Source organism: Herpailurus yagouaroundi, unplaced genomic scaffold (genome assembly GCF_014898765.1).
Source record: "Herpailurus yagouaroundi ecotype Mexico unplaced genomic scaffold, PumYag 207, whole genome shotgun sequence".
Taxonomy (NCBI): domain Eukaryota; kingdom Metazoa; phylum Chordata; class Mammalia; order Carnivora; family Felidae; genus Herpailurus; species Herpailurus yagouaroundi.
This window is the reverse complement of record NW_024412438.1, coordinates 208,962-233,885: the sequence shown is the minus strand read 5'-3', so window position 1 is coordinate 233,885 and position 24,924 is coordinate 208,962. Positions and strand designations below refer to the sequence as shown.

General features: G+C 48.5%; 2 protein-coding genes across 4 annotated transcripts; both read left to right on the top strand.

Annotated features, from left to right (window-relative positions):
• Positions 1-13,402: 13,402 nt before the first annotated feature.
• UFC1 (ubiquitin-fold modifier conjugating enzyme 1) lies at positions 13,403-17,583 on the top strand. Its single transcript, XM_040452393.1, has 6 exons — positions 13,403-14,125; positions 15,866-15,933; positions 16,173-16,236; positions 16,532-16,608; positions 16,849-16,939; positions 17,143-17,583. Exons 1-6 carry the CDS (start codon positions 14,003-14,005, stop codon positions 17,221-17,223), a joined length of 504 nt encoding a protein of 167 aa, XP_040308327.1. The 5' UTR covers positions 13,403-14,002; the 3' UTR covers positions 17,224-17,583.
• Positions 17,584-18,194: 611 nt separating this feature from the next.
• Positions 18,195-24,347, top strand: USP21 (ubiquitin specific peptidase 21). Of its 3 annotated transcripts, none has more exons than XM_040452390.1 (13): positions 18,198-18,401; positions 19,221-19,916; positions 20,672-20,731; positions 20,901-21,021; positions 21,233-21,344; positions 21,519-21,674; positions 22,187-22,251; positions 22,491-22,594; positions 22,796-22,882; positions 23,163-23,241; positions 23,470-23,577; positions 23,684-23,798; positions 23,974-24,347. In XM_040452390.1, the coding sequence occupies exons 2-13, from the start codon at positions 19,242-19,244 to the stop codon at positions 24,062-24,064; spliced, it is 1,773 nt and encodes a 590-aa protein (XP_040308324.1). In that variant the 5' UTR covers positions 18,198-18,401; positions 19,221-19,241; the 3' UTR covers positions 24,065-24,347. The 3 variants fall into 3 exon arrangements, with proteins under 3 accessions (XP_040308326.1, XP_040308324.1, XP_040308325.1); XM_040452391.1 differs by having other exon boundaries at positions 18,199-18,401; positions 19,221-19,844; XM_040452392.1 differs by lacking the exons at positions 23,684-23,798; positions 23,974-24,347 and having other exon boundaries at positions 18,195-18,401; positions 22,800-22,882; positions 23,470-23,506.
• Positions 24,348-24,924: the final 577 nt, after the last annotated feature.

Below are 24,924 nucleotides of genomic sequence, written 5' to 3'. Positions count from 1 at the left end.
GGGGCACCTGGGTGGCTCCGTCAGTTAAGCATCCGACTCTTGGTTTCAGGCCAGGTCATGAACTCGGGCAGTCCTGAGTCTGAGCCCCACTTTGGGCCCTGTGCTGACAGTGCGGAGCCTTCTTGGGATTCTCTCTCTCCCTCTCTCTCTATCCCTCCCCTGCCCGTGCTCTCTCTCAAAATAAACTCACTTCAAAACAAAACAAAACTCTGGGGCGCCTGGGCAGCTCACTCAGTTAAGCGTCGGACTTCAGCTTAGGTCATGATCTCATGGTTCATGGGATCGAGCCCCACACTGGGCTCTGCTGACAGCTCAGAGCCCGGAGCCTGCTTCCCATTCTGTGTCTCCCTCTCTCTCTGCCCCGTAATGCGCATGCACTCACTGTCTCTGTCTCTGTCTCTCTCTCTCAAAAATGAATAAACATTAAAAAAAAAAAAATCCTCTTGACTCTTTCGGGACCACTCTGATTCCTGTGTCCCTGCCTGGGCTTTACTCTTGAATGTTGGCCCTTCAGCGACTTGTGGACCTGACAGTTCTCTCTAGTTCTTGGGTCTGTTAACTGCAATCTGTTCATGTTATTCTTTTTCAGCCAGACATCTTGTTAGCTCCTAGTTTCATTTGAACTTCAAACCTGACTATAAGCCCTTAGCTAGAACTCCAGTATCTCCTGGCTTCTGAATGGGACCACAATCAGTCATGAATCCTAGTGACCCGTGTAAAAATCTCCTTAACCTGTTCCCTTTGCTCATTCCCCTGCTCTGACTCACTGATAATGACTTTGGGCAAGTTCCTTCGCTTCTCTGAGCTTCTGTAAAAGGGAAAATGTAACATCCGCCCCATAGGTCATTGTTTTAGTGATTATATTAAGTTAATATATATGAACTGTTAGCATAGGACCTAGCCCATTGTAAGTGCGCTATCAATGTTACCCAGTATTTATGGATTAGAATTTTCAGCAGGTTTCAGAAATCCCTGGGGTTCTTTACCAAGTGCTCTCTGCTGCCCCCATGTGGATGACTTTTTCTAAGCCACTGGGTATCCTACAGGCCATGACCCAAAACGGCCCTGTTAAACCAGCCTCCCCAGCTAGCTAATTAGAGAATCAATTCTTTGGTTGATTGGTTGTTCAGTCAAATAAAAATGCTTCTATATTCTAGCCCATTCTCTGTTTAAAGGAACATGTCAGGAAACCTATGTTTTTCTGAAAGCAAGATATACCATCGGGGTGCCTGGGTGGCTCAGCCGGTTGAGTGTTGCCCGACTGTCAGTTTCAGGTCATGATCTCACAGTTTTGTGGGTTCGAGCCCCGCATCAGACTCTGTGCTGACAGTGCAGAGCCTGCTTGGGATTCTCTCCCTCCCTCTCTCTCTGCCCCTCCCCACTCATGCTGTTTCTGTCTCTCTCAAAATAAACTTGAAAAATTAAAGAAAAAAAAAGATATACCGTCTATGACATTCTCCTAGTTTGTAACAAAGTAACACGGGCAAAGAATGTCATTTAGATTTACTTAACTTGGAGCGCCTGGGCTGGCTCGGTGGAGTGACTCTTGATCTCAGGGTTGTGAGTTTGAGCCCCACACTGGGTGTAGAGACTATTTGAAAATAAAATCTTTAGGGGCGCCTGAGTGGCTCAGTCAGTTAAGTATTCACCTCTTTGGTTTCGGCTCGGGTCATGATCTCACAGTTCATGAGATCAAACCCCACGTCGGGCTCTGCTTAGGAGTTCCTCTCTCCCTCTCTGCTCCTCCCGTATGTGTGTGCTCTGTTCTCTCTCTCTCAAAATAAATAAAACATTTCTAAAAATACTAAAATAAAATCTTAAAGAAAGACACAGGTAGGTCTTCATGGAGCTCACTGTTTACATGAGCATACAGACACTAAGGAAAGAAAATAAATATTCTAAATTGAGAGAGGTGCTAGGAAGGAAAAGAACAGAAGTCTGTGACGGAAAAATGAGTGATCAGGAAAAGTCTCACTCCCTCTCTCTCTCTCTCTCTCTCTTTAAATGTTTGTTGATTTATTTTGAGAGGGAGAGAGGGAGAACGAGCAGGGAGGGGCAGAGAGAAGGAGAGGGAGAGAATCCCAAGCAGGCTCCACACCATCAGCACAGAGCCCGGTGAGGGGCTCAAACCCACAAACCGTGAGATTAGGACCTGAGCCAAAACCAAGAGTCTGACGCTTAACTGACTCAACCCGCCAGGTGCCCCAGGGAAAGTCTCTCTTTGAAGAGGTGACTTGGAAACTGAGCCCCAAAGGCCACAAAGCAGCTAACCACCCTGCAGAGAATAGGATACTCCTAGGCTGAGGATACCTAGGCAAGAGGACCAAAGGCAAGGAAGCCTTAACATTGCGTAGTGGATTGCGGTAAACAGCTGTAGGCATCTGGGGACCACAGCCTTCTTTTCTCGGTGCGCATAAATCACTTTTTTTTTCTTTTTTAGTTGACATGTAATAATGATTTCAGGAATCGAATTTAGTGATTCATCACTTACATATAACCCCCAGTGCTCATCCCAACAAGTGTCGCCCTTAATGTCCCTCGCCCAGTTAGCCCATCCCCCCTCCAGCAACCCTCAATTTGTTCTCTGTACTTAAGAGTCTCTCACAGTTTGCCTCCCTCTCTGTATTTATCTTCTTTTTTCTTCCCTTCCCCTATGATCATCTGTTGTATTTCTTAAATTCCACATATGAGTGAAATCATATAATATTTGTCTTTCTCTGGCTGACTTATTTCACGTAGCACAATACACTCTAGTTCCATCCACATTGTTGCAAAGGCCAAGATTTCATTCTTTTCAATCATTGAGAAATATACCAGTGTGTGTATGTGTGTGTATACATATATATATATGTATATATATACACATATACCTACACGTATACATATATATATGTATACGTGTAGGTATATATATATATATACACCCCACATCTTCTTTATCCATTCATCATGTCCATATCCTTGATGGACATTTGGGTCTCTCCATCCTTTCGCTATTGTTGATAGTTCGCTATGTTGATAGCTTTAACATTGGGATGCATGTGCCCCTTTGAATCAGCACTCTTGTAGCCTTTGGACAAATACCTAGCAGTGCAGTCGCTGGGTCGTACGGTTGTTCTATTTTTAATTTTTTGAGGAACCTCCACACTGTCTTCCAGAGTGGCTGCACCAGTTTGCGTTCCCACCAGCAGAGAGAAGTGTTCCTCGTTCTCTGCATCCTCGCCAACATCTGTTGTTCCCAGAGTTGTTAAGGTTAGTCATTCTGACAGGTGTGAGGTGATATCTCATTGTGGTTTTGATAAGCCATTTTTTAATACACGTTCTAGAATTTTACTAAGAATCAATCATCTGTTTTTCAGTTTCCAGAATTCACCGTCTAGAATGTCACCCTTTGAAAATGTGGACATTTGCTGTATTGTGAGTTCTTCAGATTATGTAAAGGGGACAAAATTTCACTTACATAATACTTCTGATTTCTAGAATACCATGTGTCCAGGGGCTGAACTCATTTAAAATGCTAAGGATCCTGTCATTTCAAATGCCAAGGATCCTAAAATACTGTTTTAGTTGATCATTAATGAATTTATAACTAACCTAAAGAATTTTCCTCACTCCTCATTTTACATCATTTCTTCATGTTCCAAGCTTTAGCTATTTATATACGTTTCCATACCGTTAAAATAATAATATAATTAGCATTATTACAGAAGATATCTTATTTACCTAGATCACTCATGAGAATCAACTTTAAAATTACAGCAAATAATAGTAGAATTTAGTAAAGTGGGAGGAAAGCAACATGTAAAAATAAATATCCTTTATATATATAAACACTAAGTTAAAGATGTAATTAAAGAAAAGACTCCATAGCAACAAAACAGATAAAATGCCTAGGAATAACCTTAACAAGAATGTGCAAGATCTGTATGAATTTTAAAATGCTACCCACATAAAAGAAAACTTGAACAAATGGAAAGTAACATCATGTTCTTGGATAGAGAGAATATATAATGATGTCACTTTTCCAAAGTTGTCTATAAATTTAATATGATCTGTAGAAAAATATTGGCAGGAGTTTTTAAAATTAAACAGGCTTATTTTAAGTTTACATGGAGAAATAAAAGAGGATCGAAAGGAAAATCCTGGAAAAGTAACAGAGAAGCTGGCCCAGCCAGATTGAAAAATGTATTATAGGGGCTCCTGGCCAGCTCAGTCCATAGAGCATGTGACTCTTGATCTCGGGGTTGTAAGTGTGAGCCCCACACTGGACGTAGGGATTACTCTAAAATAAAAATCTAGGGGCCCCTGGGGGGCTCAGTGGGTTAAGTGTCTGACTTCAGCTCAGGTCATGATCTCACAGTTCATGGGTTCGAGCCTCACATCAGGATCTCCGCTGTCAGCTCAGAGCCTGCTTTGGATCCTCTGTCTCCCTCTCTCTCTCTGCCCTTCTCCCTTTAACACTCTCTCGAAATAAATAAATAAACATTAAAAAATAATACAATTAAAATCTTTTAAAAAAAAAAGAAAAAAATATTATAAAGCGACAATAATTAAAGCTGTGGGTGATGTCCTGTGTGCGAACAACTCTATGGAACAGAATAGAAATGAAAAGAGACCCAAATACATGTAGAAATTTTGTATTGATAAAGGTTTGCATTATTGAATTCATTAATTACTTTTTAAAATGTTTATTTATTTTGAGAGAGACAGAGACAGAGAGCGAGCGGGGTAGGGGCAGAGAGAGAGGGAGACAGAGAATCCCAAGCAGGCTCTGCAGCTGTCAGCACAGAGCCTGATGCGGGGCTCGAGCTCATGAACCAGGACATCATGACCTGAGCCGAAATCAAGAGTTGGATGCTTCACCAACTGAGACATCCAGGCACCCCAAGAATATGCGTTATTTAATGAGTGGTGTTGGTGCAACTGAATCAACATCTAGGGGGGAAATGTTGGGTCCATACCGCATACCCTTCATCCAAATCAATCCCGTATAGATGAATATCCAATCATAATTAATGTAAAATACTAGAAGCTATCTACACTTAAGGGCACAACAATGCTGAAGTAAAAGAACGGAAAAAGGCACACCACGCAAACATAAGCCGAAAAGAAAATTATGTGAAGTACATATAGTAGACTTCAAGGCAAAAAGCATTACTAGAAATAAAGAAGGGCACTTCATATCAATAACTCCAACTTACCAGGAAGCTGTAAATTTGTATATATTTAATAACAGTCTCTGGGGCGCCTGGGTGGCGCAGTCGGTTAAGCGGCCGACTTCAGCCAGGTCACGATCTCGCGGTCCGTGAGTTCGAGCCCCGCGTCACGCTCTGGGCTGATGGCTCAGAGCCTGGAGCCTGTTTCCGATTCTGTGTCTCCCTCTCTCTCTGCCCCTCCCCCGTTCATGCTCTGTCTCTCTCTGTCCCAAAAATAAATAAAAACGTTGAAAAAAATTTTTAAAAAATAAAAAAAAATAACAGTCTCAAATTACGTACAGCAACAGAGCTATAAGGAAAAAATGGACGAATTTATAGTCATAAGAGGAGACTGAACTCACCTCACTGTAAACAGCAAAGCTAAACTGATAGAGAGTATCTCTTTCAGAATCAGTAGACCCCCCCCCCAAAAAAAATCAGTAAGGGAGAAAAAAACTTAAATAATATGAGGATCAAATGGAATTCAACAAGCACGTATAGTCCACTATACCTAACGGCTGCAAATTACAAATTATTTTCAAGCACACTTGGGACATTTTATTACTATTTTTTTTTTAATTTTTTTTCAACGTTTATTTATTTTGGGGACAGAGAGAGACAGAGCATGAACAGGGGAGGGGCAGAGAGAGAGGGAGACACAGAATTGGAAACAGGCTCCAGGCTCTGAGCCATCAGCCCAGAGCCCGACGCGGGGCTCGCACTCACGGACCGCGAGATCGTGACCTGGCTGAAGTCGGACGCTTAACCGACTGCGCCACCCCGGCGCCCCTATTACTATTATTTTTAATGTCTATTTGGGAGAGAGAGAGAGCATAAGCAGGGGAGGGGCAGAGAGAAAACGGGGGACAGAGGAGCAGAACCAGGCTCCATGCTGACAGCAGTGAGCCCGATGCCGGGCTCGAACTCACCAGCTGTGAGATCATGACCTGAGCCGAAGTCACACATGAGATCGCGATGTGAGCTGAAGTCAGACGCTCAACTGACTGAGCCACCCAGGTGCCCTGCAGTTGGAACATTTAAAAAAAACGACCGTATTGTGCTGTAGAACAAATTTCAATGGCTTGAACGTATACACAGCATGTTTCTTACTGTCATTGAAGGTAAGCTAGAAATCAGTAACAAGGTAACTATCAATTCTGTTTTACAAATTAGGAAATAGCTTCGGTTATGCCTCCGACTTTTCATCTCAGCTCAGGTGTTGATCTCACGGTTCTTGGCATTGAGCTCCATCGGGCTCTTCACTGACGGCACGGAGCCTGCTTGGGATTCTCTCTCCCTCTCTCTCTGCCCCTCCCCTGCACTCTCTGTCTGTCTCTGTCTCAAAATAAATAAATGAACAAAAATAAAATCTTGGGAAAAAACACCCAATTATAATTGGAGTTAGAGGATAATTTGAACTGAATGATAATAAAAATAGTACATGACAAAATTTACAGGATGGGGCTGAAGCTATGCTTTACCAAGGAAATGTATACTAAATGCATACATAAGGAAAAAAGAAAAGCTGACGATGGGTGAGCCTCGTGTTATCTCAAAAACCTAGAAGTAAATTAAACCCAAAGAAAGTAGAAGAAAGAAAGTGTGCGTGCAGAATGTCGGGAAGGACATATACTCAGAATAATAGAAGTTTTTAATCTCCTGGGGTAGGATTTTGAATTAATTTCACTTTTCTATATTGTTTAAATAAGCTACAACAAACAAAGCCATTTTCGAATTAGGAAAGAAAGTAGTAGAGGAAAACACAGGATCATCTTTTTGTTGTTGTTTTTTAAGTAAGCTCTACACCCAGCATGGGGCTTGAACTCACGACCCTGAGATCAAGACTTGCGCGCTCTGTAGACTGAGCCAGCCAGGTGCCCTGATTTTTTGTTTTTTGTGGGTTTTTTTGCATACATATATTTTTTTAATTTAATTTTTTATTTTTTAAAATTTACATCCAAATTAGTTAGCATCTAGTGCAACGATTTCAGGAGTAGATTCCTTAGTGCCCCTCCCCCATTTAGCCCATCCCCCCTCCCACAACCCCTCCCGTAACCCTCAGTTTGTTCTCCATATTTATGAGTCTCTTCTGTTTTGTCCCCCTCCGTTTTTATATCACTTTTGTTTCCCTTCCCTTATGTTCGTCTGTTGTGTCTCTTAAAGTCCTCATATGAGTGAGGTCATAGGATATTTGTCTTTCTCTGACTAATTTCGCTTAGCATAATACCCCTTCCAGTTCCATCCACATAGTTGCAAATGGCAAGATTTTGTTCTTTTTGACTGCCGAGTAATACTCCATTGTATACATATCCCACATCTCCTTTATCCATTCATCCATCGATGGACATTTGGGCTCTTTCCATCCTTTGGCTATTGTTGATAGTGCTGCTATAAACATGGGGGTGCATGTGTCCCTTTGAAACAGCACACCCGTATCCCTTGGATAAATACCTAGTGATGCAATGGCTGGGTTGTAGGGTAGTTCTATTTGGTTTTTTGAGGAACCTCCATACTGTTTTCCAGAGTGGCTGCACCAGCTTGCATTCCCACCCTGGGTGTTGTTTTTGTAAAATAATCTAGACTCTTTTTTTTTTTTTTTAATTTTTTTTTTCAACATTTATTTATTTTGGGGACAGAGAGAGACAGAGCATGAACGGGGGAGGGGCAGAGAGAGAGAGGGAGACACAGAATCGGAAACAGGCTCCAGGCTCTGAGCCATCAGCCCAGAGCCCGACGCGGGGCTCGAACTCGCGGACCGTGAGATCGTGACCTGGCTGAAGTCGGACGCTTAACCGACTGCGCCACCCAGGCGCCCCAAAATAATCTAGACTCTTGTAGCAACATACCAGAAGCCATATAAGCAAAAAGACTGGTACACTCCACCTCATGCCTGAACATTTTCTAAATGGTTAAAAATGCTGTTAAGAACAGCAAAGACTGACAGTAAACTGGGAAAATTATTTATAACTCATCACAAATGTCTAATTGCTTTCATACAAAAAAGGAAAGAAAGAAAACAATAAGCCTTCACATAAATCACTACGAAAAAAATGAATGGTAATTTAAAAGAGGCAAAGGCTATAAGGATTCACAGAAAACGAAAAAGGAAATACAAATGAACGCTAAGCTTATCAGAAGACATTTAGCTAAGGGCGCCTGGCTGGCTCAGTTGACAGAGCATGTGACCCTTGATCTCAAGGTCCTGAGTTCAAGCCCCTCATTGGACACAGAGCTTACTTAAAAAAAAGAAAAAAAAAATCAGCCTCACTCTTCATAAAAGAGGTAGATGGACATTAAAATTGTTCTGAGATTCCATTTCAATCACGGAATTAGCAAAAACAGCTCTTTTGTTAACCATGACCTGTTTGGGGGTGGGGGGCGGGGGGAGACCTTGTTGTTTCATTTATTGCTAACAGTACTACAAATTGCTTTAATCTTTCTGGACGGTAATTTGGCAATATTTAGCAAAACTTAAAATGCACACATCTTTGGAGGCAGCAGTTCCATATGTGAGTATTTATTGCACATGTACAAAGTGGTGGATAGACCAGGCTATTAACTGCAGCACCGTTTGCAACAGCAAAAAAACTGAACACAATCTAAATATCTCTCCATGAGGGTCTGGTTGGAGAAGTTATGGCGAATCCCTACCATGGGGGTATTTCCTAAAGAAGAAGAGGGGGAGAGAGAAGGAAAAGAAAAATGAGATAGTTGTATATGCATTATATTAATAATTATTATATATTATAATAGATTATTATATTATAGATTATTATATGTTATAATAATATATATAACTAGCTGGAGGAGAGGGCCCCTAGAGAAGGGAACTAAGCTGCCAAGGAATGAGGTAAGAGGGAGACTTAACGTTTGACTCTACATCCTTTTGTACCTTTTGAATTCTGTGCAGGTGCATGGATTAGCTATTCAAAAGCAAATATTTTTGAACTCCAGGTATATAAAATTTTGTGTTCTGATGTTTGTCTCATAACTATTTTCATATAGCATATCGCATAGAATTAATATAATATTAATGGTTCCTACGAGCATTCTCCCCCTTCCGTGATAAATAATGATCTTTCCTTGTGGCTTCCTGCCTTACTGGTGCTCTCGGTCTGCCTAGAACGCCATACCTCCCCTGCTCTCTCCTCGCCTGCACATCCAGGGGATTCATCCTAAGACTTGGGGTTCAAAGGCCATCAGCCTTACCCTGTTCTCTCAGGCATTGTCGCTTAGACAGTACTTTGTACACCTGGGGAACAGAGACTTTTTTTGATGGTAATTGTCTGCATATTAGTTTCTCCTCCCCAATGAAAAGAGGTCTTCTCATCTCTGTTAACCAATTCCTCTGGCGCCCCCAGATCTTCCCAGCTGGTAGGTAGAAGGGAAGTCACATTGATAGTGAAACTCAGAGTCCACAGTTCCAAAGTTCCTATGCACACCTCAGGGGGGTCCACACGCACGTCAGCCCGTTCCAGGGAAGAGGTTGGTGGTCTCATACGTGTTCCTGCAGTTCTGAAGTGCTTGGTTCAGAACCACCAGACTCTCTGTATGCAGACGGAGCAGGATTGAATTCCAGCTTTACCATTTACTGGCTATGTAATATAGGGCTTTCTTTTCTTTTTCTTCCTTCCTTCCCTTCTTTCTTTCTTTTCTTTCTTCCTTCCTTCCTTCCATCCTTCCTTCCTTCCTTCCTTCCTTTTTTTCAAAGTTTATTTATTTTGAAAGAGAGAAAGAGAGAGAAAGTGAGCGTGTGCAAGTGGGGGTAGGGGCAGAGAGAAAGAGAGAGGAGAGAGAGAACTCCAAGCAGGCTCTGCACTGTCAGCACAAAGCCTAACTCGGGGCTCGCTTTTACAAATCGTGAGATCATGACCTGAGCTGAAATTAAGAGTAGGACTGACTGAGCCACCCAGGCGCCCCAGGGCTTTCTTTCATGGAGGCTGACTGTGCCTCACTTTCTTCCAATGTAAATGAGGACAATGAGAGTACCTGCCTTGAGGTTGTGGCCAGATGTAAGGGAGTTGATTTTGCAAAATGCTTAGGACAGTGCCTAGCACATAGTGAGCACTATGTAAACGTTAGTTGTTAGGGTTCTCTTTACCAAGTGCTTCTAAGTGCGGACCCGATTTTTCCCACGGCATAACGGAGACAATGTTAAAATTTATGATAATTCTTTGCTAGGCAATAACAGGAAAATTTCCAAAATTGGCTGCCCATCTGCACGTATCCTCTTTAGGATGGCTCCCTCCCTCTAATAGAGCCAGCATTCCCTTCACCATTTTGAGGTGTCTTCCAGCATATTGGAGTCTGGACCAACCCCATAAAGACCAGAGCAGGGAAAACTTTCAATTTCTTCTCTAATCCGTGGTCTATTTCTCCTTCCGTCCAGGAGCTACCTTTTCCTGTGATGGCTGGCAATGGGACTTTCTACTACTTTTGGGGCCTCCCCTGTATACCCAACTGTACTATCCCATCAAAATAATGGTCTCACATCAGTGAATGTTCTAGACTTGAATTATCCAATCAATCCTGATCAATTCTTTTTTATAGCTGTTTTAGGGTCATTTCCATGAGGACAAGGACTCTGCCTGCCTTGTACATGACTGTATTCCCAGTGCCTGGAAGTAACAGGGACTCCATAAACATTTGCTCATGAATGAGTTCTTCCTTTGAAAAAAGAAGTTCAGGCCTGCATACTCTTCTCTCAGTTTTCTAGGTCCTAGCTTCTCATCACTTATCAGAATTACACAAAGCAAGAATGAGCGTAAGTCCATAATTTAAAAATAAATATTTCACAAAAGTAAATAAACCCTACAGAGTTGCAACTATGCCTACAATAGGGATGGCTCTTTGTACTTTCATACACATTATGAACTCTGCTTTTTACTAAATGGTCTAATAAGGTAATTCTCCAACACAATTAAACAAAAATAAGATTCAGATTTTAAAAGACAGCTTTTTTAGTGCTTACCTTACCCACTAAGATTTTCATTCATTTTATTTATTTTTAAAATGTTTATTTATTAAGAAATCTCTACACCCAACATGGGACTCAAACTTATAACCCCAAGATCAAGAGTCACATGCTCTTCTGACTTAGCTAGGCAGATGTCCCAGATTTTCATTTATTTTTAAAAATACTGATTGAGCACCTACTTTGTGACAGGCACTACAGTACATTATTACATTTTAGAAATACAGCAACGAACCAGATAGACACACAGTCCCTACCTTGAACTTCCAGTCTTTTAAGACAATTAAACAATTAACAAAGTGTGATGAGTCCTTAACATAGGGGAAGTATTCTAAGGACTAGAGGTCTGGCTGCAGTTGAGAGAGGGCAGGTCTGCATTGATCGTTTTTGTATTTTGAGATTCCAACTTAAGATTTTGTTTGTAAATTCGGCTCTGCTACTACAGAAGGTTTGAAAATTACTGCTATATATTTAATCTGAATTTCATCCTGAAAGCCTATTATGTGAATGAATGAATGAATGAATGAACAAAGAGACATTGCATTTATAGTCACAACCCTATAAGCATTACTATCCTCCTTTTAAAACATTTTTTCTTCAGGGGCACCTGGATGGCTCAGTTGGTTAAGCATCTGACTGTGGCTCAAGTCATGATCTCACAGTTCATGAGTTTGAGCCCCTTGTCGGGCTCTGCTTCAAATTCTGTGTCTCTCTCTCTGCCCCTCCCCTGCTTGTGTGTGTTTTTTCTCCCTCTCTCTCTCTCTCTCTCTCTCTCAAAAATAAATAAACACTTAATAAAACATAGCAACAGAACTGTAAAAACAACAACAACAACAACCAATAAAACTTTTTTTTTTTTTCAGTTTATTTGTTTGAGAGACTGAGAATGGGGCAGAGAGAGGAAAGAGAGAATCCCAAGCAGGCTTCTCTCAGCAGGAGCTGGGATGCAGGGCTCAATCTCACAAACTGCAAGGTTGTGACCTGAGCTGAAATCAAGAGTTGCAGGTTTAACTGAGCCATCCAGGCACCCTACTATCCTCCTTTTGCACGTGAGAAAATACTGTTTGCACGATTACTCTCCAAAATCTTTCCCCCCCAACTGTATTGAGGAGTAACTAACAAATATTTTTGTATATATTTAAAGTGATGATTTGATATACATGCATGTATATCTATCATAAACATATACACATGATGATTATAAATACATATACATGGTGGAATGATTATCAAGATCAAGATAATGAACATATGCTTCACATAGTTGACTCACATAGTTAATTCTTTGTGTGTGTGCGTGTGTATATGTGTATGTGTGTGTAGTGGGAATGCTTAAGATCTACTCTCAACAACTTTCAAATAAATATACGATACCATATCATCAACTATAGTTATCATGCTGTACATTAGATCCTTGGAATTTATTCCTTTTATTAGAAAGTTTGCACCATTTAACCTACATTTCCCCATCGTCCCCTCACCCCATCACCAAAGTCATATGACAATTAAATTGCAAAGCCTCATTCCTAATCTCTGTAATCTGTACCACTCTACAGTGCCTACACCCAAAAGGGAATAAATCTTTACTTCCCAGAGAAGAGAGGTTGCTAGTAAGGTATTGCAAAGCTTTGCCTTAGCTTTATCCAATATGTAATGTTTTTTTTTTTTTTTAAAGAAAGAAATATATGGCATGCTAAAAAAAGACAAAAACCACATTATCATCCTAATGAACACATACAAAAAAAGCATTTGGAAAAAATCCAACATCCATTCATGATAAAAAACCCTCAACACCACAATAGAAGGGAACTTTCTTAACCTGATAAAGGGCCATCTATGAAGAGCTTACAGCTAACATCATAATGAAAAAAGCCAATGCTTTTCCTCCTAAAATCACAAGACAGGGATGAATGCCCTCAAAACTTTTATTCAACATTGTACTGGAAGTTACAGCCATTAGAAATGAAGATATAGCATGCTTATAATTAAGATATAGCTTTGTAAATGGACTATACAATTTGACGAATCTGATTCAAAATTACTGCCACAGGCTGATTAAGGGAGTAAACATGATATGTAAATTAAAGCCAAAATTGTGTTTGGGTTGAAAAGCCAACAGGAAGATACAATATTCTGCAAAAGTATGACCAGATACCTACTGTGTGCCATGCACCAGAATCCTTCCTGGGTGATTTAAATCCAGATCAAAAAATGTCTAGGCTAGACTAAGGCAAGTTTTCCTGCGATCTTTAAACTGCTTGGGCACTTATTAAGAATTCTCTAATTCGATTGTGTTAATTCTTCAGGACCCAGGGTGTGTATACTTTGATTCCCCATGGTTTCCAATCATTATCACGAGTTCAATATCCTTCTGTTGGATGACTGCTTTGCCCCTGCTACCTGAACCGAACTACATGGAAGCTAAGGAAGCTTATCCAAACACGTGAACAGCGCGTTTCAGGAAGACAGTGCCCCGCACAGTGCCTACACCAGCCTGAAATTCTAACAACTCTCCCAAGTTTGGGAAGGCGGCCGAGTTTTCTGAAACTCCTTCTCTGAGCATGAGCGGAAGTCACCCTTTGAGCAATCTGCGGGTTTTTTAAATAATAGGTGCCATATTAAGAAGCAATCCGTTACGTTCTCTCTTTTCCGTTGCACCCACAAGCAAGTGACCAGGTGACAAATTTGTCTTCGTTACAAGAAAATAAAGACCGCACTCAAAGAAGTCCGAAGGCAGCCCAACAGCCCATCGTCCCACAGTAAAGATGGCGGCCCCCTGAGTGTAAACTGCAGGCAGTACCACTTCCGCGTTTCTCTGGCGCCCTCGTCCAAGATGGCGGACGAGGCTACCCGGCGTGTGGTGTCTGAGATCCCGGTGCTGAAGACTAACGCCGGACCTCGAGATCGTGAGTTGTGGGTGCAGCGACTCAAAGAGGAATATCAGTCTCTTATCCGGGTTAGTCGTGCTTCTGCGGCCGACCGCGTCGCCGAAGGGTTGCGGGTAATCGGGTGTCCTTGGGAATACGCTCCGTGTGGAAGCCGCTTCCGGTTATAAAGTTTAAGTCCCAAATTCAGAGAAACTGGACGATTGTGGGGCTGGGGGGGCTTAGGAGGGTATGGTGGGGAGGGGGCAAAGGAAACTCAGCTTGGGAGCCCAGGCGGGGCCAAAGCAGCAGTTGTCTTAGGGATACGCCTCCCCGGAAGGTGACGTGTCCCTCCTGGATGGAGGGGAGGCAGTCAAAAGGGATTCCTGGAGCTCCAAGTCCCTGGCTCATCGCTCTTCTCCTTCCTTCACTCTTCCTGAGGGAGGCACAGGCTAAGGCTGAAAATTCAGGCGTTAGTTGCCAAGAGTTGAGGAGTGAAGCTCACAGTCAGGAATGAGCTATCTTCCCGGCTCCTCTCCCTTCTGTGGAAAAGGAAGAAAGTTTGCCTTCCTTGCCGTGGCCTCTGTTTCAAAGGGCAGCAGCACGTTATTCGCTAAAAAACAAACAAAACCCCACCACATTTATTGTAACCTAGCACCTAGGAACGGGATCCAAAGCCGAATAAGCTGGAGCCTGCTGAGATGGATAGAAACAAATCATTACAATTCGTTAAGGGGCGGGAGAGGGGGAGGGAAAGATTGCTAGGATGTTTTGAGAGCCGAAGGTGAGATACCTAATCCAGCTTGGGTCTTGTCCGAGGAGGGCTTCTCCTCGAAGAGGCAGTGCTTGAGCTGAGCCTGAAAGGGTAAACATAAGTTAATCTGATCAACATGAGGATAAGAGAAAGATGTTCACGGGAAAAGAAACAGCATGAACAAAAGCATAGAAGCTAGAAAGGGCACGATGCCTGTGAAGAAACAGAAATGGAAGCAGTTCAGAGTTGCTAAAGCATCAAGTGTATGGCGGGGAATGGTAGACAAGGCTTGAGAGATCGGCTTGAGCTCTTGAAATTTCTGTTGTAGGCACTGGGATACCTTTACAGTATTTTAAGCTGAGGGATGGCATGGTCAGATTGGGGTTAGGTCAACCACAATGGCAGTGGAGAGGAAAATGGGATTGAAAGAGATGAGATTGAAGGGAGGAAGCAAATTTAGGAGGCTGTCATTAATCCAGGCGAAAGAAAGGTGATGATCTAAGCTGGATCGGTATAGTTAGGATAGAGAGAAGAGGTAGATTTGAAGAACCTTCAAAGGGTAAAATCAGCAGGACGTCGTGAAGGTCTGGGGAGAGGAGAGGAGAGAGAAGGTCAAGGATGATTCCCAGGGTTTGGTTTGCATGACTGAGTAAATGCGGTCATCGAAATTGGTGCAGTGAAGAAATGGTCTGAAGGACCAGGGGGAAATGCTGAGTTTGAGGTTCCTGTGAAGGGAAAGTGAAAATTTCAACTTACAGGGGCAGCTGGGTGGTTCAGTTGGTTAAGCTTCTGACTCAGGTCACGATCTCATGATTCATGGGATGCAGTCCGAGTCAGGCTCTGCGCTGTTGGCGAGGAGCCTGCTTGGGATTTTCTCTCTCTCTCTCTCTCTCTCTCTCTGCCTTTATCTCTCCTCCTCCCCCACTTGTGTGCATGCTCTCTCAAAATAAATGAGCTTTAACAAAAAAAAAAAAAGTTGGGTACACACTAAGAAAGTAACCACACACTTTTCTGTTGAGGGAAGAGGACTGCCCTTGGCCTCAACTCCCTCCTCAAAGATCTCACTCTCTGCTTTTAGTACGTGGAGAACAACAAGAATGCCGACAATGATTGGTTCCGACTGGAGTCCAACAAGGAAGGGACTCGGTAGGCAGACCCTCTTGGTCGTTTGGGGGAGTGGGAATCTTACATGGCTTGAGCACTTTAATGTCCCAAAGCCCACTGCCAGGCCTTCCCTGCCTCCTGTTAGCTGTCTCCCGCCCACAGTCCAGAGTGCCCCAGTTCCCATCCCGTGAGCCTCCCAGGCTGATCACCTAAGCCAAGAAGATGTTATTTGAGCATGAGAAGAATGGGCTGATTGGACTGAGGTTTGGTCTTTGTTACAGGTGGTTTGGAAAATGCTGGTACATCCATGACCTGCTCAAATATGAGTTTGACATCGAGTTTGACGTAAGTCTGATGGAATGGGAAATATGGAAGTTAGTGGAAGGGGAGGGATTAGGTGGCTGTTAACAAGCTAACCTGTCTTGGAGGAACCAGAGAAAACTTTCAAAATGGGAGGGAAGCGCTAAGGATTGGAGCAAGCATAGAGGACAGCTACTCCTCTCCATGTCCAGCGTCCCTGCGTCGGCATGCTGCTTGGGGGGGTTGTCGCACATTTCAGTTCAACCAAGAGATACGTGTGATTGGACTAGTTCCTTTCTATCCCGATGCTTGTGTCATTAAGGCCTTATATTTCCTCCAGATTCCTATCACATACCCCACTACTGCTCCAGAAGTTGCAGTCCCTGAACTGGATGGAAAGACAGCAAAGATGTACAGGTAGGACTCAAAAGGAGATGGGAAAAGGTCTAAGAGGCCTTAGGGAAGACCTCTGGGAGACAAAATTGTCCTAGCGCCTAGAAGGCCTCCAGGCTCCCCTCTAGCGCACCTGGGCAAAGTACTCAGCTAACCTTGGGCCTAATTCTGATCACTGGCTATCATCTTGTGCTTCCAAGAGGCTGCTATGCTTTATGGTAAACCTTGCATGTCAACACCTTCTTCCTCCTGTCCCTCTCCTAGGGGTGGCAAAATATGCCTGACTGATCACTTTAAGCCTTTGTGGGCCAGGAACGTGCCCAAGTTTGGACTAGCTCATCTCATGGCTCTGGGGGTAAGTTTGGGATATTTGGCATATTAGGGGAGGGGGAGGAATTAGGCACTGAGCAATGTAAGAAAAGTAACTGAGAGTAAACAGGGAATAACAGTGTTTTCCGTGGGCACGCTCATAAAAATCTGTCTAGGAAGGAGCTTCTGATGGGACAAGAGGCACTGACTCGGTGGTAGTAATCTCACAGGGTCTCCCTTGTGTTGCAGCTGGGTCCATGGCTGGCAGTGGAAATCCCCGATCTGATTCAGAAGGGCGTGATTCAGCATAAAGAGAAAGGCAACCCATGAAGGATCAAGCCACTGAGGCAGGACAGAGGGACCTTTGACGGGCTATGTTCTGTTCCTGTTTCTGTGCCTCACTCCTACTCATCCACCTGCTTCCCCCCCAAGCCCCTCCACCCATAATTGTTACTAAGTAGCTGCATCAGGCATTGCTGAAAAAAATAAACAACGCAATCGCCACTGAATTTCTAAGGCTACGCAGGGAGGGGAAAGACGGGGGCTTTGGAAAACCAAGGCAATTCATATCCCTTCCCCAGGTGGAACAATGTGAGATCCAGGAAGGATGGGAAGCAGGCTGGAAAGTGGGGGCATAGTCTTTTTGGTCTCTGGAGATAACTCATCAATAAAAGCTGCTTCCTCTGATGACCCGTGGTTCTCTTTGGTGACTGTGAAGAGACGGTGAGCCGGCTGAGACCCAAGGCACATGTACAACGACCTTGGTGTGGAGGGAGGGGAAGATGGGGGGTGCTGTGGTGAGGAGCTGGGAAATGAAAGGAAATCTTGACTGCTCTCCCTCCTGCTGAGATCTGCTTGCAGAGATCTGCTGGCGTCCTTTAGCGGGGTGCCTACTGCTTTGGTCTGCAAGATGCCTGAGGAATGGTTTTGCAGGACCAGCGTTCCCCGCCCTCCAGGGATCTTCCCATCCCTGTGTGGAGTGCTGGATGCTTCTCCACCGGTCTGCGGGCCGGACCCAAGCATCGCAGCTTCCCACACTGGCACCCGGGCGCCCCGGCAAGGATCTGTCTGCAAGCCTGGGGGCCATACTACGACCCTCGGATCTTCATCCCTATGGTCACAGGACCCTTATGGCTGCAGGGACTTGGAGAGACGGTTTAAAAACCATTCAAAGCAGATCTGGGAACCGGCGGTCCTAAAGTTGGCTGCGTTTCCATGGTGGCGGCGGCGGAGCCAAGGGGGCGGGTTCACGCAAGCGCCGAGGAAGGAGGTGGGTGGATTCCGAGTGTGGGTGCGCAGGCGCCGTGAGAGACGGTGAAGCCGGTGGCCGGTGGCCGGGCGGGACCAACAAAGATGGCGGCGGCCCCTGCGGCGGGAGAGATCTGGGCAACAGCTGCAGCTAAAGCTGCAGCCCGGCCCTCCGGGGGGCTGCACGGGGGTAGTAGGGGGTGGCCCTGAGCTGGGGCTTGGCCCCGGCTGGCCTCCCCCGTCGCCTCACCGGGGGACAGGTACGGGCCGGGGCGCTATGGCGTGGGGGGGGGGGGGGCCGCGGGAAGACCGCTCCAGACCCGAAAGGACGCCCTCCACAAAGGCAGGGCGCGGGGGGCCCAGCAGGCCTGGGGGAACCGGGCTGGAGGGACAGCATCCGTGGACCGCAGGGACTACGCCGCCGGACCCCGTAGCCAATCAGCGGCCTCGGCCTTTCTGCCCTCGAGGGGGGCGGACCCGGCTGAAGCCCTGCGGTGGTGGGAGAGGTGCGGAGATGAGGGTCTTGTTCGACCTCCCTCCCCGCCACTGCCCCTGAGCCCCAACACCTCGTTGCAGCTCAGAGGTGGGGGAGGGAGTGATTCGCCAGGCACCCATTTAGTCCGCTTCAGTGCAGCCCGGAGGGCAGGCAGGGGTTTGAGGGTGGGACGCTGTCTTTGGGGCTCTTTTCCTTACATCCACACCCTCGTTTGTCCAGAGGTTCTCAGTGACCCAGGGCACCTCCCGTTGACTAGCCGGGTATGGGGGCCCTCGTCATGAGCGTTTAGATCATAAAGACCGCCGAGATCGAGACTATCCTTGGCTTTTCAGTCAAGCTGTGTTCTGCAGGAAGGGGACGGGGAATACAGAAAGAGCCAACGCGGGGGGCTGCTGTCATTCATTCACTTACTCAACGGATACAGAGTATTTACTTCGGGCCCAATACGATGCGAGGTGCTGGGGATACAGTGACTGACATGGCAGACGGGGTTCCTGCCTGTGGAGTATGTAGAAGCTAGTGTGGTAACCTAGGTTCCCACCTCCCTCCACATGCAAGTACTGACCCTCTCTTCTCCTCCCAGGTCCAGCCTGTGGTGTCCACAATGCCCCAGGCCTCTGAGCACCGCCTGGGCCGGACCCGAGAGCCACCTGTTAATGTCCAGCCCCGAGTGGGATCCAAGCTACCATTTGCCCCACGGGCCCGAAGCCAGGAGCGCCGAAACCCAGCCCCTGGGCCGAACCCCATGTTAAGACCTCTGCCTCCCCGGCCGGGGCCCCCTGAGGAACGGCTCAAGAAACTGGAGCTGGGACGGGGTCGGACCTCAGGCCCTCGTCCCAGAGGACCCCTTCGGGCAGATCATGGAGTTCCCCTGCCTGGCTCACCACCCCCGACCACCGTGGCTCTGCCTCTCCCTTCCAGGACCAACCTAGCCCGTTCCAAGTCTGTGAGCAGTGGGGACTTGCGGCCTATGGGGATTGCCCTGGGAGGGCACCGTGGCGCTGGGGAGCTCGGGGCTGCGCTGAGCCGCCTGGCGCTCCGGCCTGAGCCACCGGCTTTGAGACGCAGCGCTTCTCTCCGCCGCCTCGGGGGCTTTCCCGGTCCCCCAACCTTGCTCAGTATACGGACGGAGCCCCCTACTTCCCATGGCTCCTTTCACGTCATATCGGCCCGGCCCTCTGAGTCTTTCTACTCCGATGACAAAATGGTGAGGACTTGTCCGGCACCCGTGGCCTTCCGTGCCCGTGCTCCTCTGTGCCTCCAGCTTTCTTGCCATCAGGTGGCTTTCCTTTCTCTCTTTTCCCCGAGTTCCTTCCCCAGTCCCTCACTGCAGCAGCTGGGACTCTCCTCTCCCTTCCTTAAGTACCCTCGAGCCTCGCAGACCTTTTTTTCGGGGTTGTCTGGGAGTCCCCAGCACGGTGTGCCATTTCAGTCCCCAGAGAATTAACCCAACCATTTGGAATTCTTCTCCGCATCCCCGGTCCCCGGGCCCTTCCTTACTCTCCCTTGCTTCCGCTTCTCTCCTAGGATGCTGCCTGGGCCTAATTAATCTCTGGAGCTGAAGAGAGGCGGGCTCAGAGCATCTGAGTTAGGGTGGTTGTCCATTTCCCAAGCTAAGTGAGCTAGGTTGACTGCAGTTGTACCCATCAGGAGAGGGCTCAGGAAGGGGCCCCGGGGGGGGGGCGGGGGTGGGGGAAGCCTTGGGGGAAGCAAGGTGGGCATGGGGAGCGGCTGGGCAGCCATGCCCGTGCTTGGGGAGCTGCCCCAGGAGCTGCAGCGCCGGCCAGCTGGGCAGGCGAGTAAGTGGGGAACAGGTGGGACAGCCCTGGCCGAGTCCGTGCTGTGCTCAGCTGTGATGGGCTTACATGCTCATGGCCAGTGAGGTAGGGGAGCCCCCAGTACCCGGTGGGGGAAAGAGGGTGGAGCTTGGGGGTGCAGTGCAGGGGTGGGGAAGCGGTGGGCGGCATGCTGTTGAAAGGTCGGAGTGCTGGGCGGGATAGATGGGAAACCGCTGACTCCACTCTGACCTTCCAGGCTCATCACACACTGCTCCTGGGCTCTGGTCACGTTGGCCTGCGAAACCTGGGGAACACGGTGAGAGCCAGCCTCCTGTCCTTCCTCCCTAGCGGGAATGAGAAATGGTGCGGGGTGGGGGTGGCGGGGGGCCGACCTGGGGGAGGTGGGGAAGGAGCGCACTGAAGCCCTTCTAGGCGTCAGGTCAGTGGTCTGCAGCAATGATGGCCGTGTCTCTCGCGCCTCCCAGTGCTTCCTGAATGCAGTGCTACAGTGTTTGAGCAGCACTCGGCCTCTTCGGGACTTCTGTCTGCGGAGGGACTTCCGGCAAGAGGTGCCTGGAGGGGGTCGAGCGCAAGAGCTCACTGAAGGTAGGGCAACACCTCTTGCTCCCCCCTTTCCGGGTCCTCTCCCCTACCTCTGGGTCCGCCTGCCAGTCACGGTGGCCCCGACGACCGTTGCATCTGGCCATCTGTTTTTCCTGCTGCCTGCTTCCCTAGAGGTGGTTCTCCACCCTCTGAGCCACCCCTGGCCCGCCTCTTCTAGTCACTAACCTTGGTCTCCCCACGCCCGCCCCGACAGCCTTTGCGGATGTGATCGGTGCCCTGTGGCATCCTGACTCCTGTGAAGCTGTGAATCCCACCCGATTCCGAGCTGTCTTCCAGAAATACGTTCCCTCCTTCTCTGGATACAGGTGGGAGAGCCGGAGGGGAGGAGGCTCCTCTCTGGGCCGAGCAGGGGCCCTGGCAGCGTTGTTCGGGGCCCTCGGATGTCCTTCATCCGAGAAGTGGGGACCGACGTGCGGGCGGGGGGTCGTGTCTGGGGACCAGGTGGGGGTCGGTGGCCCACACCCTGTTTCTGGCCGCAGCCAGCAGGATGCCCAAGAGTTCCTGAAGCTCCTCATGGAGCGGCTGCACCTCGAAATCAACCGACGCGGCCGCCGGGCTGCACCAATCTTGGCCAGTGGTGCAGCTGCCTCTCAGCCCCGCCGCGGGGGGGCTCTGCTAGAAGAACCGGAGCTGAGGTGAGGTCACTCTCCCTCCTTCACCTTCCCGTACACGCTTGGCAGCCTTCACCCCACACAGAACTGGGCTAGTCCAGATGGAGGATGTAGGGTCCAGGGAACCGCTTAGCCTGGAAGCTGGTTTGAGAAGCAGCGAAGAGGTCGGAGGAGGGAGGGAGGCCAAGGGTACGGCTGGAGGCAGAGGGCAGTGCTGGGATGGCCCTGGGTTGAGGCAGAGGGGATAATTTACAACCAGGGACCTAAAGAGTTTCAAGCCAGGTGAAGACAGCTGTTCTTTCCCTGTCCTTCCTTATTCCCTTCTTTTCCCTCACCTTGGATTTCCCCGGAAAGCCGTCTGAGCCTTCTGAAGCGTTACTCCTTTGACCTACTCCTTTGACGCTTCTTTGAAATATAGAGAAGGAGCTGGGGGTGGGTGCGGTGCAGGGCTGCGTGAGTTCTTTCCGTGGTGTTGGGGGGCCCCCGGTGTCCCCGCCGTCTCATGGGTGCTCCTCGCTTCCCTTGACCTGTGGCAGTGATGATGACCGAGCCAACCTAATGTGGAAGCGTTACCTGGAGCGAGAAGACAGCAAGATTGTGGGTACGGAACCGGGCAAAGCCAGGCGGGCAAATCAGCGTGGGGGAGGGGTGCAGGCTTGGGAGAAAGACCGATACCATGAAGGGGTGTGGGAGCGAGACTAGAGGGTGAAAATGCGGACGAGGGGCGAGGGGGTTAGGAAAAGAAGGGTCAGGAAGAGGGGTGGGAAGAGAGGAGGGGCCGAGGGAGCACCTCTGGCATCCCAGAATGACTGTCTGTCCCACCTCTTCGCTTCTGTCTAGACCTGTTTGTGGGCCAGTTGAAAAGTTGTCTCAAGTGCCAGGCCTGTGGGTATCGCTCCACGACCTTCGAGGTTTTTTGTGACCTGTCCCTGCCCATCCCCAAGGTGGGAGTCCGGAGGATTCCAGGGTTGGATGGGACGTGGGTTCTGTGACCCGTCCCTGCCCACCCCCAGAGCGTGGGAGGGAACCCTGTGGGTGTCTGGAGAAGCACTGAAGCCTGGATTGATGGAGACGAGTTGGAGAAGCAAATCCAGAACATGCTGACCTTTCATTCCTGTTTGCCTCCCCCCCCCCCCCCCCCCCAGAAAGGATTTGCCGGGGGCAAGGTATCTCTGCGGGATTGTTTCAACCTTTTCACCAAGGAAGAAGAGCTGGAGTCAGAGAATGCTCCAGTATGTGGGGTTCCACAAGGGATACAGTAAGGGTGGGAGGCCTGGGGAGGGGGCCCATCTGAGTAAAAGGGGTCGCATGATGCTTTGATACGGGCATAATAGTTGTATGTCTGGGTTTGTGTTGGGCTCTCAGATACGGCCTAGGAATCCTAGGGCGCAGGGGAGTGGCCCCGGGGAGAAGGGAGTAATGGGAAGCGTGGTAAATTTGTGAGTTAAGGTGTCGGAAAAGCCGGCTGAGGGGCGGAGCACATTAACATGACGTTATTTGACATTCATTCAGGTGTGTGATCGATGTCGGCAGAAAACACGAAGTACCAAAAAGTTGACAGTACAAAGATTCCCCCGAATCCTCGTGCTCCGTATCCTGATCTTCAAATTCTTATTTGTCCCATCCGGTTGGCCCCCCTCATTTTCCATGTCTGCCGAGGCTGGACGTTTGGCAATCGAGTTTTCCTTAGGAAAAGCCTGCCACTCCGCCTTTTCCTGCCCTGCTCCCGGAGGGGAATGGACAGCATTCAGTCCCCTTCAAATGCCCTCTGCCCCCCCCCGCCCCCCCGCCACGCACATGCTCCTTGACCAGGGCTTAGATCTTAATCGATTCTCTGCCTCCCGAGGCTCCATCAAGAAAAGTTCAGTAGGTGTAGACTTCCCGCTGCAGCGACTGAGCCTAGGGGACTTTGCCAGTGACAAAGCCGGTAAGTCTGGAAGGGAAGGTCCTGAAGAGCTCCTCTGAAGGGGAGGGAGAGCGGGTGGAACGGGCCCAGCTCTGGCCCTGGAACGTGGTCGACTCTCACCCTACAGGAAGCCCCATCTATCAGCTGTATGCCCTTTGCAACCACTCGGGCAGCGTCCACTACGGCCACTACACGGCCCTGTGCCGGTGCCAGACTGGCTGGCACGTCTACAATGATTCTCGGTGAGACCCGCCCCCCCCCCCCATTCCTGCCCCATCCCCACCGCCGCTCCCCTGTGCCCCATGTGAAGCCCCAGAAGGGCAGGGTGCTCTTCCTAGATGCCCCAGGTTGATCTTGCGGGGAGGAGGGAAGACCCAGGAGCGGTCACAAGCCCCGTGCCCTCTCCCCTCCTCCCAGTGTCTCCCCTGTCAGTGAAAACCAGGTGGCGTCCAGTGAGGGCTACGTGCTGTTCTACCAACTGATGCAGGAGCCACCCCGGTGCCTGTGACACCCCCTTTACGCCCTGGCACCTGTGACGCCCTTTCAACACCCTTAAGCCCCAGGCTCCCCATTTACCTCAGAGACGTCTATTTTTGTGTCTTTTTAATCGGGGAGGGGGGAGGCGGTGGTTGTAGCTCCCATTATTTTTTTTATTAAGAAGTACCCTTCCACCTGGAGGCTCCCTCGTCTCCCAGCCCCATGTACAGAGCTGCCCAGGTCCCTGCCCGTGTACAGCCCCCAGACCCTCTACAACCTCACTTTTTGTGAATAAATTTATTAAGAAAAAGTGATGTCCTTCTCTGTATTTGTGCTTAGGGGCCAGATAAGAGAACCGGCGGAACGGGAGTCCCCCTGGGACCCAGTTCCTTCTCTGGACAGACGGGGGCGCTCTCGGGCGGAGGTGGGGGTGCCGGACCCGGACACGCGGGTGCCAACGTGGGGGCAAAGAGGGAAGGCACACCTGCCACTCGTGAAGCTACGGGGAAGCCAGTGCAAGCTCAGGGCGCCGTCTTCTGCCCGGAACGGGGCTGCCCCTCGAGGGCGAGGCACCCGAGGACCCCTGTTGACAAACACGGGGCGCGTTGCCGGGCGGCCCCGGCTCCCGTAGGCCCGGGCTGTTGCTAACATCAAGGAGCTGTTTACGGAGCCTCCTCCCCACGGAGCGGCCCGTGTCCCTGTCCGCTCTCCCTGCACCCAACGCTCGCCTCTCTCCCATCCCCCCCGCCTCTGGGCTGTCACCGTCGCCGGGCCTGGGAAGCCTGAGCCGGGGCCCGCTGACCGGGCTCCAGCCCTCGCCGCCGCAGCCCCGGGGGAGGGCAGGGCCCGACCGACCGCCCTCTCCAACTGGCACCTAAGCAGTTAACCGCC

What these genes read in the sequence shown, in the direction of transcription:
- UFC1 (XM_040452393.1), top strand. Translation starts at nt 14,003, where the DNA reads ATGGCGGACGAGGCTACCCGGCGTGTGGTGTCTGAGATCCCGGTGCTG. An exon ending in TCCAACAAGGAAGGGACTCG is followed by an intron (nt 15,934 to 16,172) that starts GTAGGCAGACCC and finishes TCTTTGTTACAG; the next exon opens with GTGGTTTGGAAAATGCTGGT. An exon ending in AGTTTGACATCGAGTTTGAC is followed by an intron (nt 16,237 to 16,531) that starts GTAAGTCTGATG and finishes TATTTCCTCCAG; the next exon opens with ATTCCTATCACATACCCCAC.
- USP21 (XM_040452390.1), top strand. Translation starts at nt 19,242, where the DNA reads ATGCCCCAGGCCTCTGAGCACCGCCTGGGCCGGACCCGAGAGCCACCT. An exon ending in AGCGCAAGAGCTCACTGAAG is followed by an intron (nt 21,022 to 21,232) that starts GTAGGGCAACAC and finishes CCGCCCCGACAG; the next exon opens with CCTTTGCGGATGTGATCGGT. An exon ending in TGGAGTCAGAGAATGCTCCA is followed by an intron (nt 22,883 to 23,162) that starts GTATGTGGGGTT and finishes ACATTCATTCAG; the next exon opens with GTGTGTGATCGATGTCGGCA.